Below are 13,693 nucleotides of genomic sequence, written 5' to 3'. Positions count from 1 at the left end.
GTAAACCGCAGCACCCGGAGAAAACCCACGCAGAACATGCAAACTCCACACAGGGAAGCCGGAGCCAGGATCGAACCGACGACCTCTTCACTGTGAGGTCAACGCGCTAACCACTGGACCACCCTTGACGAAAATATATTCCTAATAAATGACATTCCCACACCGATCACGTCAATAATTCTCAACCATGATTTAATGCGGTGTGAAAGAGATATTCAAATCGTTCAAATGATCACTTTTGCAACAATCGCAGGAAATCACCTCTCACCAAGAAGGAATTTTTTAGAACATCCCAACGGGCTACTCATGTGATCCTTGGGGATTTTTGTAGGCCCCATGTTGGTAACCCCCTGCTCCACTCTTGAACAACTACCACGAAAAAGTTGGCATTTCTTTTGGGCAGTTACAAAAAATAAAAATAAATAAAAAATCGTGTCGTTTGAAGAATATGGGCCTCGACTAAATGGGCGAGAGAAACAAAAGCTAAACACGAGAAGGAACAGGGAAAAAGTCATTTTCAAGAGTATCACAGCTCAAAGGTTTGGTGACATTGGCTTTGGTGTTTTTTGTCTTATTTTTATACCTGGAAATATTGCAGGAAATATGAGGAAATATTATCATTACAATAGTGACTATTTATTTTCATCTCATCTGTGTAGAGTGTAAGAGTGCGCCCTTATTGGAATTCTACAATAACAAAAGTCAAAGTCAAAATGGGGCGGCCCGGTAGTCGAGTGGTTAGCAGTGAGCGCGGATGGTTGTTCGTTTCTGTGTGCCCTGCGATTGGCTGGCAACCGGTTCAGGGTGTCCCCCGCCTACTGCCCGAAGACAGCTGGGATAAGCTCCAGCGCCCCCCGCGACCCTTGTGAGGATAAAGCGGTTCGGAAAATGAATGAATGAATGAGTTATAAATGATCACTGATTGTAAAATCTTCAAGTAGCGGACAGCTGAAAGGGCATCTCCAGTATCTCTGGTCCTGAAAAGTGATTATTTGCTTTCTTAATGTGCTGTACTGATTGGTCATGTGGGTTTGTTCAAATACTGGACAGGCAAAGCAATGAAAACGGGGAAAAGGAAAGTTTGACTTGGATCACCGGTAAGGATTCGGGCTCTCACTGTGGACAAAAAAAAAAAATGGCAACGCGCTGTTTGGAGAGACGCTTCAGTCTGCTTCCGTTTGCCCTCGAGTATGCCCACCTTTCTCCGTCACCCCCTACCAACGTGACTGAAAAAGCTGCAATTGAAAACAGAGATGGCAAACATTTCTTTCAAGCGACATGCAATCAAGCAAACATACACACCGAGTGGTGCTGGTCAAGCAGAAGCCCAGCGCGGATGTTTGACCAAACTCTGTGACATCTGTGTCAATGACATCATCGACCTGGGCCTCCGTGGCGATGACATCCAGTGGAAACTCCCAGATTTGTCCCGACACATGCTGCACCACTAGAATTGCTGAGCACCTACGCACGCACGCACACACACACACGCACAAACACACACACACACACACACGTACATCTTCCATTGATAATTGAATTTAATTTTCAAGGCTTTCAGCTTATGATGCTTCAGCTGCTCATCTCAAGTTCATTGGAAATTGTAGGATGCTAGTGTGTGGGTGGCAGTGGTGGACCCCCCCACCCCGCCACATCTTTTTCTCACAGAGAGTGCTAACTCTGCAAGGCAGCAACTCTGCCAGGCACATTAACGCATTCACTGCCATTGACGGCTAAAGAAGTCCAAAGGTCCATCGATTTACCATAGGCTGACAGTGACGGACACCCGGATTTTAAACTGAGCATGTCGAACGATTCTCTCAACAGGAAGCCTTATGCAATGTACCCGACAAATAAGAATTGGACATTTGTGGCAGTAAAAGTGTTATTTGCAGTTAAATGCGGAAAGGGTTTACAGTGGAAGACACCCTTTGCTTTAAAACTCGTCGTCGTACAGACGATTTTGAGTATGCGCTGATGGGATACCCGCTGGTTCCTGAGAACAATGTTTGAAATTTAAGGTTGTGTTTTCAAGATTGCAAAAGCAAGGGCAAGAAAGTGCAAACTTTTCCCTGTCGCTGGTTTCAAACTATTGAATGAACTCCCGGTGCAAATTAACCTCCGTGCGGCCCATTTATAAAACCCAGTTTTATTCCTTGGCGTTCAACACAGCACGAGACTAGAGCCCTTATTTTAGTGTCTTATTTGTTTTGAGTGTTTTGAACTTTCTTACCTATTTCATTGATTATAAATAATATGTTCAATTGTCTTGTGCTTTGCACTTGTTTTGAAAGTCTTTTTTCAATTAAACTGAGTTGACACGATGCAAAACCTTTTCAGCGCACCTGAATTCTTGACTCATCAATAAATTATGTGCATCAGAATATGATGCGAATAACATGATGGAAGAAGCTAAACCTCAGTGCCTGGCCCACTGAAAAGAATTGGAAAAAAAAAGTTTATTTGGTCAATAAATGCATTTTGGATGAAATAAGTTAAAGCCACAAATGAACTGTTATGGTGTTGTGTCTTGTGGCCAAAATAAAAGCTTTGTATTTTTTTAAGCTTAGCGACCAAAGACGCATCAGGAGGGTCTTCAATAAAGCCTAATTCATAATTTCCCATAGTGGGAAGAAGCAGGAGGATCCAGAGTGAACCCATGCAAGGCTTAGCGCATGCAGGCTGTTACAAATTAATGCAGACGAGAAAGATGGGGGGGGGGGGGGATAACCCCCCCCCCCCCAAAAATAATGCAGTGTTTACTCAGCATGTCATCTGTTATTCACAGAGCAACAGGACAGAGTGATTGAACGCTCTCCCCCCCTGTTGAGCGTCTGGATCGTGACAGTCTTTTTATGACTTCATATTTGCTTGCTCACAGCGGGGGTGCAATATCTGACATTTTTCTTCACATATTGGGAGGTGTTGATCCATATGAAAATGAGCGCTAATATGTCAAGCTGTGAGGAAATATGAGACTGCAAGTTTGTGCGTGTCTGCATCAATCAAATGTGCGCTTGGATGGCTCCTGTCAATGTGCATCAAGCTTTTATTTACACCCCAGAGATTTTTGTGACGGCACCTGCATTGCTTGACCGGACTGAGGAGCAGATTGATGGTGAGCATCACAACGCCGGTCTCGGGGTCTCTCCTCCCGGCTTCGATGGAGGCAGTGAGGCAGTCCTCGGTTTCACTTTCGAAACACACCTCACATTGGAAGTCTTCCACAAACACGTGGGGAACTGGAAGAGTAAATTCGGAGACAGATTGAGCGGGTCTGCACACCCGCAGAAGGATAGAGGTGCAAAAACAGCTCCCCAAAAGCAATCCGGCCGGATCTACTCGGCTTCTTCACGATAGATGCACAACGCAAATTTCAGTCAATGCATTTTTGATGCGAACATTATTGAATGAATATGTACGTGCCAAAAAGGAAGGTTGATACAGTATATCAAAATGCGAATAAATCTCAACCTGGCTTGCCACTTTTTCACCGTAGCGTCACCCTTTGAGAATTGGTTGTCAAAATAATGAAAGATCGGCAAAGCCTTTATCGAGACTCTAAAGATACTGTATGATGCGATATGTTGCAAATTGTCGTTTGACTTTCAGCGCATAATCAGCATTCTGTTCTGCTCGTTTGACCTTGAAGAGACTCCATCATTTGAAAGTGGACGTCAATCACAAAATTACCTCCTTGGTCTAAGTACAACATAAACATGAATTTGCGGACGTCAATCACAAAATTACCTCCTTGGTCTAAGTACAACATAAACATGAATTTGCACCACGCTGACACTCCATCCATCCATCCGCCCATCGCAGCCATGCTGGAGCCTATCCCAGCTGTCTTCGGGGAGTAAGCAAGGCACTCCGCCATTACAAAAAAAAAAAAAAGGTAACGATGCATGCAAGCCACACCTTCATGTTTAATTTCAGCTCCTGGCACAAATCCAGTGAGCAGGACATCAAGTCTCTTCTCCAGCTGGCAGCCCGCTTCACACTGGACCAGGCAGAGCGGTGAATTATCAACAGGCGCTCTCAGGGGAATCCCGCAGAGAGGGTAGATCCAACAGATGGTCGACAGCTTCTTCCTGGCCCTGTTTAATTATGAACGTCGAGCATGCTGAACGCTTCACAATTTGTCATGAGTCGCAGGTAAAAAATAATAAGAGGAGTCCAAGCGCACGAGCCGGCAAGCTGCATTGAGACCAAAATAAAGCCACGGCGACTGGCAGACTGCCCGTCATGCCTTGTTGGGTTTTGCATTACTGAACACCGCAAAACCAAACAAACTCGTAGGAAATAATTCTGAAACCGACAAGTACCGCCTGCGCCTTTAACCACCGCTAGAGTCATCTCCATTGAAGCAAATCATGAGCCCATAGGCCACTTTATTGACACAGCCTGCCCTGTGGTTGGAATTCATTGAAATGATTATTTATTGTTTAAATCAGGACATGTTCAGGAAAACATACATGATGCATGTTACTGACCTGGGTTCAATTCTTCATGTAAATATTCATATTTTTTTACGGCTGCACCAGCAAGAACTTTCTGCTAGCTTCAGCATTGCTTCGTCTGAGAACGTCTTTTATCAAATGAAATAGGTACTCTGTGAAGTCCTGAACTGAATCGAAAACACAATCAAAGTGGATCGTGAATCGAGCCATCGTGAATCGAATCAATGAATTGTGAATTGAATCGATTTTGGAAATCGGAATCAATACCCAGCCCTAGCTAGTTAACCATGTGGCTTCATTGGGCCACAACAGGGATTTACAGCCCTAAAAGGCGCAATAATCAACAAAAAGTAGATTCTTCTACTTCTGGACCTCAATGCGACACAGGATTCTAGTTAAGGTAAGCCATTTTCAACTAAAAAGAAAAACGTTTTCATAGCTTGTTTCGTTCAATCGGGACTAGTTTATAAAATAAAATAATAAAAACCTTTGAGTGGGCACAAAAGGTCAAAAAGCATGGCGTAATTTGAAATGATGTGTGTTCACTTATTTCTCAAATATTATTAAGTACTCTTAACTTATTCACCTTATTGTACTGAATATCAAGTGTGAAAAATTATTAATTGCTCCGATCATGTTGTCACTTGAAATATCAAGTTGGAGAATTTTTATTGTTGTGTGATGCGTTACACCCAGAGCAGAATTCTGTTGGAATGAAAATACGACGCACCTTTTTCCACTCGTGGCGGTGTTGAGTGGCTTCATCGAGATGCACAGCCAAGCCTGCTGTGGGTCCATAGACCTGGGTGCAAACACCACCGGCACATCCAAATTGCCACCCTCGTTTATCTGTATACCTGCAGCAGAAACCCGAGAATAGATCATTTTTCCATTATTAACTACGGCCAAACAATTGATCAGTTCTACTTTTAACCCTTTCGTGCACCATGTAACCGGATAACATGAGCTGCTGTCCACTGTAGTAGCCGCTGTCCCTGAAAGGTTTAATGTAGACTATAATAGATTTGGTGTGTTGGCTTCCACAAAATTGACAAGAGCAAAACTGTGGTCTATAATTTTGTTTAATTGAAAAAAGACACTGGAAATGCTCCAATTTGCGCAGAAAAGTCACTGCAGCAATCAACAAAGGACGCTGACGCCACTATTAAATTACAGGACTGAGAAAAAAACTCTGGGGGAAGGAAGAACGGCACAGGAGCTGTAACTTAATTAAAAGAAGAAACATTTCATTTGAATCTCTTTGACATTGATATTTAATGACAACGTGTCCAAAGGGACAGAAGCTGTTATTTGAACCTTCTTGCTGCCCATTTACATGCAAATTCATATCAGATCAGATTGCATCTCTAAATTAACTGTGCTGAGAGTGCTCACCATGAATCCAGGGGAGCCTTGAAATACAAGTTGAATTTATTTTGTGACAACTATAAACGCAAAAAAAATGTGCAATGCGTTTTTAAGAAAAAAAAAGAGCACTCTATAAATCAGGGGTGTCAAACTCATTTTTGTCGTGGGCCTCATTGTAGTTACGGTTTCCCCAGGAGGGCCGCTATGAATTTTGGGAAACCATATACAGTAAATGTTTAATCCCCTCCACATATTACATACACAGCATACAACAAATAGATGAATAACTACTTTTAAAATCAGAAGTCAAGAATAATGACTGTGGTTGTGGATTACATATGACAATTTCAAATTTTGATTTCAGACTCTAGCAAGCATCATGGAACTTGACATGCGTGATTTGCTTTCGCGGGCCGCATAAAATGATGTGGCGGGCCAGATCTGGACCCCGGGACTTTGTACTTTGACACGTGCCATAAATTGTAGTTTAAAAAAAACATATACAGTTAATGAATAAATCAATAGAATTTAATTACCATATTTTCACGACCATTCGACGCACCGTATGGTTGGGCGCAGTCTCATTAATGGGTGCTATTTCTGTATTTTACACATAGACAAAACGCACTGTATTATTGGGCGCAATTTTAAAGTGGTAAAACATACGCCAGCTTAAACATACGGCATGCATGCGCGCACGCTAAAAACACGTTAGCTTGAAGCATACGGTAGCATGCCAAGACATACAGATACAAGCTAAAAACACGTTTTTAAAAAGGCAACGGAAAACTGAGTTCCGTTGTATTTTATTTAGCCATCGTACAATGTACTCACGTTTTTCGATCAATCATCACCCAGAAATCCATCAAAGTCCTCATCCTCTGTATCAGAACTGAACAATTGTGCAAGTACCGGTAATCCATCAAAAACGCCGTGTTCCCTCTCGTTGTCAGTCACTCTCATTGCCATGTGGCTCCACAGAAATGATGCCGGCTTTGCCAAAAACTCGAACAACAGTGCAAGCAGACACGTTCGTCCAAGCAGCCACAATCCATTCGCAAATTGTGGCGCAACTCGCCCGGCGCTGCCTCTCACTCTTTGTAAAGTTGTGTTTGCCATCGATCATTCATTGTTCCCATGCCGCTCGCAACTTTACTTTGAACGCCCGGTTGATGCCGATGTCCAGCGGTTGGAGTTCTTTAGTCAAGCCTCCGGGAATAACGGCAAGCTCAGAGTTCATTTGCTTGACTTGGTTTTTCACCGCTGCAGTGAGATGGGCACGCATGCCAAAAGCATAACCGATGGCTTGAAGTTTGAACTGAGCTTCGTAGGCGTGTCTCTTTGTAGAATTTATTTTCGGGGGTTCTTAGAAACCAAAACCGAAGTTGTTTTGCAACAATGCACATAGCCACACTCTATACAGGTGTTGGTACCTGCTTGGGGCGTACCTTTAGCGTCCACTTACACGCCCACCCTTCACCCATTGGCGGACTTCTTCCCCGCATGCCTGTCCTCACTCACATCTGCCTTTTCTCTCTCTCGCTCTCCATATGTGTATATATACACGCCCACCCTTCACTGATTGGCCGACTTCTTTGCCGCATGCCTGTCCACAGTCACTTCCGCCTTTTCTCTATATAAACAGCGTGTCGGCTGTCAGTCAGGTTTTGGAACTCAGCGCATAGACAAGACGCTCCGCATCATAAGGCGTCCTGTCCATTTTGGAGAAAATTTTAGACTTTTAATGGCGCCTTATAGTCGTGAAAATACGGTACTTGAGATATTTCTGCCACAGTATTTGCTTCAATTCAATGGACAATGGGCTGCGTCTACAGGCGTTTGCGCTTTGGCCACCTGGCAGCAGTATGATACAAACAAAGTGACATATACATGGAGACGGCCCTTGGTATGCTGCAGTTAAATTTGTCTTTTTAATGATATCTCATTTGCCTGAGAATCTTTTTAGAGTGTCTGTTTGGATGTGTTGCTGCACCGTTTGTGTTGATATAGGCATTGCTTGTCGGGTTATAACGCTGCAACAGTGACGCTATTTGTTACCCTTGTTAGAATACATCGTGGGACTTGAGCTACAGTTATTTATTCCTGTAACCTTTTATTTGCTGACGCGCTGCACTTCGCTATCTTCTGCACCCTTCCTCGCATTTAGTTTAGACCAGTCAAAACCAGTTAAGACCAAGCTTAGAGACCTTGTTTGGTGGTGTCACCCCCTGTGTGGTTGTTGACTAAGAGTGCATATGAACAGGGAATGAGTTCAGACTTTCTTCTCCACCCAGGAGGGCCGATAAGTCTCCACGGCATTTTTTGGCATTAAACCTGTTATATTTTGACTCGCAATTCGATGTACCGTTCCTTCATGCTCTTGGGAGCATAAAGACAACGAGCCAGTTGAAGTTTAGAAGGAACACCCCGTCCGTGGCGTTTTGCATTTTTTGTTAGCACTATGCTAAATGGACGTCTTGCATTCTCAACGTGCTCGTTTGAAAAAAAAAACAAAAAACTGTTTCTCTGCATAATGGAATAAGTAAACACACCTTCCGACTGGCTCAGAGACAGAGAGAACACGTCCTTGTCAGGAGTCATTGGAACCAAGCTAGGGCCAGCACTTGGATCTTTATCTGTTACACAAACATATAAAAAATAAAAATAAAAATAAACAACTGATGATGGTGTCAGATTTTTATGTACGGTACGTGTGTGTGTGGACATGAATGTCATGAAAGGACAACATTTGCCCTGTGACCTGTAAGTGCGAGCCCAAGTGTGGCTGGGTGCTCGGTGGGATTTTTGAAGCGAATGATGAAGGACTCGCTGGCGCCGACTGCACAGGAGATGCTTAAAGGTTCCTCCCGTCCGGGCATGAGACCCCGCCCGAACAACAACACACACCATTGTTGCAACTACAATGAGGAAAAAAGGTTAAAACAGCAAAAAAAAAAAAAAAGGCAACTGCTTGAACCAAATTAGTGAAGGCGAAATGTATTTAAAATAGGGAGCAATCCATAAGTTTTAAGGGTGTGTCACCTGAGGGCAGGTGAAAGTGATTTTTGCTCCGTGGTTGCACTCTCCAATAGATGATGGGGTGAAGATGACCCCCAGTTGGGTGGCGGAGTGGGGCTCTACAGTAAACTGAAACACACACACACGCACACGAATGTGAAGAAGGCATGAACGACTGTTTCAAAGTTCATTTGAGAAAGGAGAGGCTTTATTTTAGCCAGCTGCCTAATATGAAAGAAGCTGGATTTAAAAGTGGCACCAATTTGCGGTCCGATTTAAAATCACTGTCCAGTTTAAGACCCAAATCCGAGACTGTTAGCTTAAGATAAGGAGCCGGGGGGCCCACGTCCGCAGGACGGGATGTACAGGCGCCACTAGGACCAAACACCATCACTTTTGTCTTGTTTTCATTAAAGTTCAAAAAATTTTGCGCCACCGAGGTCTTGATTTCCTCCAGGCAGGATCAACCCCACATGATCAAACAAAACTCCCCATATACGAAGAAACCTCAAACAGAATCCATTCTCTATGGGGCGAATGTCTGCCTTGGCTATTTGGGTTGAGTTTAAGTTAAGTTTAGAGTAGAGGAACAGAGGTTAGATAGAGAGGTTGAGCAGCCGGAGGAAGGACGACACAACAATGGGCACAAATAACAGCCATATCAAGAACAATAATCTTCCCATGCTGAATCTGAGAATCCGCAAAGTGAATACGACCCGATCCTTACAACTTTGTCTAATGCGAATTGTGAGCAATAGGCACAGAATTTAGTCAAGAAAAAACAAATACTAACAGTGCTTTCTGAAGCCAGTTCCAGCGTGTAGTTTCTGGGGTTACTGTTGGACACGGTCACCTTCACTCTATCTGCCGTTGGGTTGACCACTGCAATAGACTGTCTCGTCCACCTGAGACAAACAAAAAACACAGAGAATACAAAAACCACAATACCCTTTACAACTGCATTTTTTAACGCAAAGTCCTCAATACCCCCCCCCCCCCAAATCATTGAGTGAGGGCAGTAAAACTGATTCATACATCATGGCAAACTACAGCACTGCGTACTTGAGTAGAATAGGGCCAATCTGAACCCATGGTCGGGAAGTTTTATTTTTAGGGACTGTACACGTCATGACAGTGTTTTCTTCACCCCCCCCCCCCCCCCCCACAAAAAAAAAGTGTGGAGCAATAATTAAATGGTTCAGTGGCATTTTTTGGGGGGAGGAGGATAAACAATTTTCTCATGCACGATCGCTCGTAAGATTGACAGAAGTATGGGGAACAGTTTTGCGTACTTTGCAATAACCGATTGTGGCTCCTTGTGTTGCTACCTACTTGCCCAATGGACAGCACGCCTGTGGTAGTGTCACAACAGCGGAGGGAATGGCATAAAGCTCCAGCTGGTACCAAAACTCTCCGACTCGTTCAGACTGGAACACCACGCTGGGACAGAAAAAAAATAAAATAAAATAAATCAGTAAACATGTGCGACTGAACTGCAAAGGGAAAAAAAATCACAAGACCAAAAAGAAATGACAATGCAGCGGTGCCTTGAGATATAAATTTAATTTGTTCCGTGACCACACTCATTACAAACGTAAGAAAAAGATTCAAACATCGCATCTAAAAAAAAAAAATAAACGATCAGCTGATTTTTGCAAAGTTAAACATTTACTCAAGGACAAAATCTTGTAAAACAGTCACATGTTCTGACTGTATTGTTGTAAGCATTAAGGCACCAAATAAATTGTTAAAATACTGTTTGGGATACAAAACATGTCACTTCTATTTGTTTTATGTTTGGTTTGACAATAGCTGGGAGTGGTTAATTAACATACCACACAGTGCACGAATCCTTCTCATATTGTCCCTTAATTTTTTCCAGCGTTGTATGTGAATGATCAAGTGCACAGGTGTGAAAAACAAAAGAGGACTGCTCTAACCTGCCTCTGCTCTTCCCCATTTTTCCCGGAGAAAATGTGACCTTGTAGGTAAGTGTTTCCTGCGGGGGGATTAAAACCCAGTCCGCTCCACACAAGTCATCCCCTTCCAGGTCCACGTAGAGCAGGAGGAGCTCCCCTCCCGGATTACTGACGGGGATCTCGATGGCGACGGAGCTCTGGAGACATTGCAAAGACGAAACCTGATTCGTATTTTTTTTCCCGAATACTCAGGTGTTGGAACAGAGCGTTGTTGAGCTTACCTGAACGGCGCACTGCACATTCAAGGTGTTCACAGGTGATCCTGGTTCACATATTATCTCCAGAGTGTAGAACACTTGGTAGCATCCAACAATATTACCTGAAAGGGAAGTTCAGAGGGGGCAAAAGTACTCATTCACACTTTGTGCTGAAGTCGACTTTGCTGTGTGTAAATAAAAAAATTACCTTTGTCAACACATCTCTCATCTCTCTGATCAGTCTCATCAAATGACAGATAACCTGTGAGAAACATTTTAATATTCATTGCACCCTCGCCTTAACTACTTCGATTCAAATTGCATGAAAAAGTAGCCGAGGTAAAAGTCACCTGATAGCTCCCCACGTTTCCGTGGCAACACAGCCAGGGTGTACAGAGCGCTTTGACCGGGTTGAACTTTTAAGGATGAATTGCCGCTCATAATGGATAGGTCAGTCATCACCTTAATACACACACGCACACACACGAACACACACACACACACGCACACACACACACACACACACACACACGCACACACACACACACGTTCAGAAATGAATGAAGCGCCCTTATTTCAAAATCTGCAGCATCTTATTGGAAATGCATTGAACGAGTGGAATTCAAACCAACCTGAAGAGAGATGTTCTTCTGAGTGTAGTTCGGGACATTCAGCTGTCTGCTAGTGGTCTTGCCCACGGGACAGCGTAGTACGAGATGCTCCACAGGCAGGGGGCGCTCACCCACCCCTCGGATGGTAAAGACATGCTCTACCCCATTGTAGCTGTTATGCAAAGACAGCTTCCCCTGTCAGGAGTAGCCATTAGGACAAGTCCTGTGATCCATATCGGCAATTCAAAGAAAATGCACCTTTAAAATGGAAAGTGATTTGCTACGTCGCATTCTGAGTCAAGTCCCATATTTTACGGCGCACAACCAAACCAACAAAAAAAAAGAATGGCAGAAAAAAGTATATACATCACACTAAAAAAGGTATTTCTTTTTACGCACAATTTTATATGACTCACTAAATCTGAGCTTGTTTATGAAAGATATATGAATGGCAAAAGGTGGACACGCAGGTTGAATGTACTTTCTTCCAGAGGTGTTCCAGAAAGTAAAAACCCTGCCACAGTTTGGCTTCAGCCACAGGTGCTTCAACGCATGCCACCAGCAGGTAAATGAGCTTGTTTACTCTCTGGACGTGGATTTGTCACCTGCGCCATGTTTTGGAACAAGTTTTATTTTTCTACCAGTCACTATATGTCGCCAGCATAGATAGAAAAACAAATATGCTTTATCATAAAAAATATCAGCATTTTCAGACCCACTAGGTGGAACTGGATTATTTCCTGGAGCATTTCTGGGAATCGCTGCCTTAAGCCTGGTTGCCACTCAATCAGAGGGCACAAACACATACAGACAACTTTTCATACTTAATGGGAAAGTGTGCAAAATGGTGAAAAGCTTACATATTTATATTGAAGTACACAAAGAGGGAGGTAAAAATAAGAAGACAAACCATGACAACGCATTGTGAAGTGGGATGGAAAGTGAGAGGGTAACAAGCTCTCGTCCCGGCTGGTACATTCAAAACGGTCGGGCCATAGAAGCCGTCGCCACACAACTCAGCCTTCAAGGTCCAGTCTTGATGGGTCTCATTTTGCTGCAAGAAATGGGAACATACTTTTTCTCTTCTTGGAATTATACATTGCAATTATGAAGATTTAATAAAGGAGTGCTGGATAAACAACTCACCAGAGGTATATCTTGTGTGACAGAATGCTGAGCGGGTGAACTAAAGTCCAAATGAACAGATCCTCCCTAACCAATATTACAAATAAAACATGTTTTTTTTTCAATTAACTTGTATCAAAATTAAAGTACAGTCATCGCTCAACTATCTTTGGAAGCTTTCCCCAGCTATTTGCTGAAACGCTCACCTCCTTGCGTTTTGTGTGTGCTTTTTGTTTGGTCTGAATTGCTCTAAGGTGCCACAAGATGCCCCCAAGGACTTCTTTAAAAGGATTTGGTGTTCAGGAACTATGATGGAGTGATGCATCTTGACTGAATGAAAAGCTTTGTATGTCTCGGGGAGGAGGTCAACTGAGCCTGGGTTGTTAGTGGCAGTAAAACAGTCTTTGCCACATGGGTGTGTCCACATGCAATTCTGGCGCATTTGTCTGCAATCAAATAATCTGTAAGCAGTTCCTTTTAAAGGGTAATATGAGTTTGGAATGACACTGTTTTGGGGGTATATTTATGATTTAAACCAAGGGTGTCAAACAAATTTTTGTCACAGGCCACTCTGGAGTTACGTCTTCCCTCAGAGGGCCGTTACGACAGTGAAACCGAATAAATGTTTAATCATCACATCGTATTATTACTTGCACAAATTTTAAAAAAAAAGGCAGATTACTAGTTTTGTATTACTAGTCAACTATTTGTTAACTATTTGTTCAATTATTTTAGTAAGTATGAACAAACTCACAAAATGATTGCAAAATGTCACCGTTATTTTTTATGTATGGCAATTTGAGATTTCGGTACAGATTTAAGCAAGGATCATTGATGTTGAAACAGATGATTTGTTCTGGTGGGCCACATAAAATGACGTGGTGGGCCAAATCTGGCCCCCGGGCCTTGACTTTGACACCTGTGGTTTAAAC

General features: G+C 43.1%; 1 protein-coding gene across 3 annotated transcripts in view; it reads right to left on the bottom strand.

Moving 5' to 3' along the window:
- Positions 1 to 13,693, bottom strand: part of LOC147210480 (cilia- and flagella-associated protein 47-like) — a 43,610-nt gene that overhangs the window by 1,633 nt on the left and 28,284 nt on the right. For all 3 annotated transcript variants that reach the window (XM_086130343.1, XM_086130352.1, XM_086130360.1), the window contains 16 exons: positions 12,783 to 12,848; positions 12,547 to 12,690; positions 11,658 to 11,831; positions 11,376 to 11,487; positions 11,234 to 11,287; positions 11,050 to 11,147; positions 10,790 to 10,965; positions 10,182 to 10,289; positions 9,643 to 9,754; positions 8,874 to 8,978; positions 8,593 to 8,749; positions 8,384 to 8,467; positions 5,194 to 5,320; positions 3,922 to 4,100; positions 3,083 to 3,242; positions 1,303 to 1,464 (listed from right to left, as the gene is read on the bottom strand). In XM_086130343.1, the coding sequence (XP_085986469.1) occupies positions 1,303 to 1,464; positions 3,083 to 3,242; positions 3,922 to 4,100; positions 5,194 to 5,320; positions 8,384 to 8,467; positions 8,593 to 8,749; positions 8,874 to 8,978; positions 9,643 to 9,754; positions 10,182 to 10,289; positions 10,790 to 10,965; positions 11,050 to 11,147; positions 11,234 to 11,287; positions 11,376 to 11,487; positions 11,658 to 11,831; positions 12,547 to 12,690; positions 12,783 to 12,848 (2,018 nt within the window). The remainder of the gene's footprint in view (positions 1 to 1,302; positions 1,465 to 3,082; positions 3,243 to 3,921; positions 4,101 to 5,193; positions 5,321 to 8,383; positions 8,468 to 8,592; positions 8,750 to 8,873; positions 8,979 to 9,642; positions 9,755 to 10,181; positions 10,290 to 10,789; positions 10,966 to 11,049; positions 11,148 to 11,233; positions 11,288 to 11,375; positions 11,488 to 11,657; positions 11,832 to 12,546; positions 12,691 to 12,782; positions 12,849 to 13,693) is intronic.

Source organism: Hippocampus guttulatus, chromosome 1 (assembly GCF_054856545.1).
Source record: "Hippocampus guttulatus isolate MCC_2025c chromosome 1, RoL_Hgut_1.0, whole genome shotgun sequence".
In the NCBI taxonomy this organism is placed as follows: Eukaryota; Metazoa; Chordata; class Actinopteri; order Syngnathiformes; family Syngnathidae; genus Hippocampus; species Hippocampus guttulatus.
Note: the sequence above shows the minus strand (reverse complement) of the source record. Positions and strands in the feature narration are given on the sequence as shown.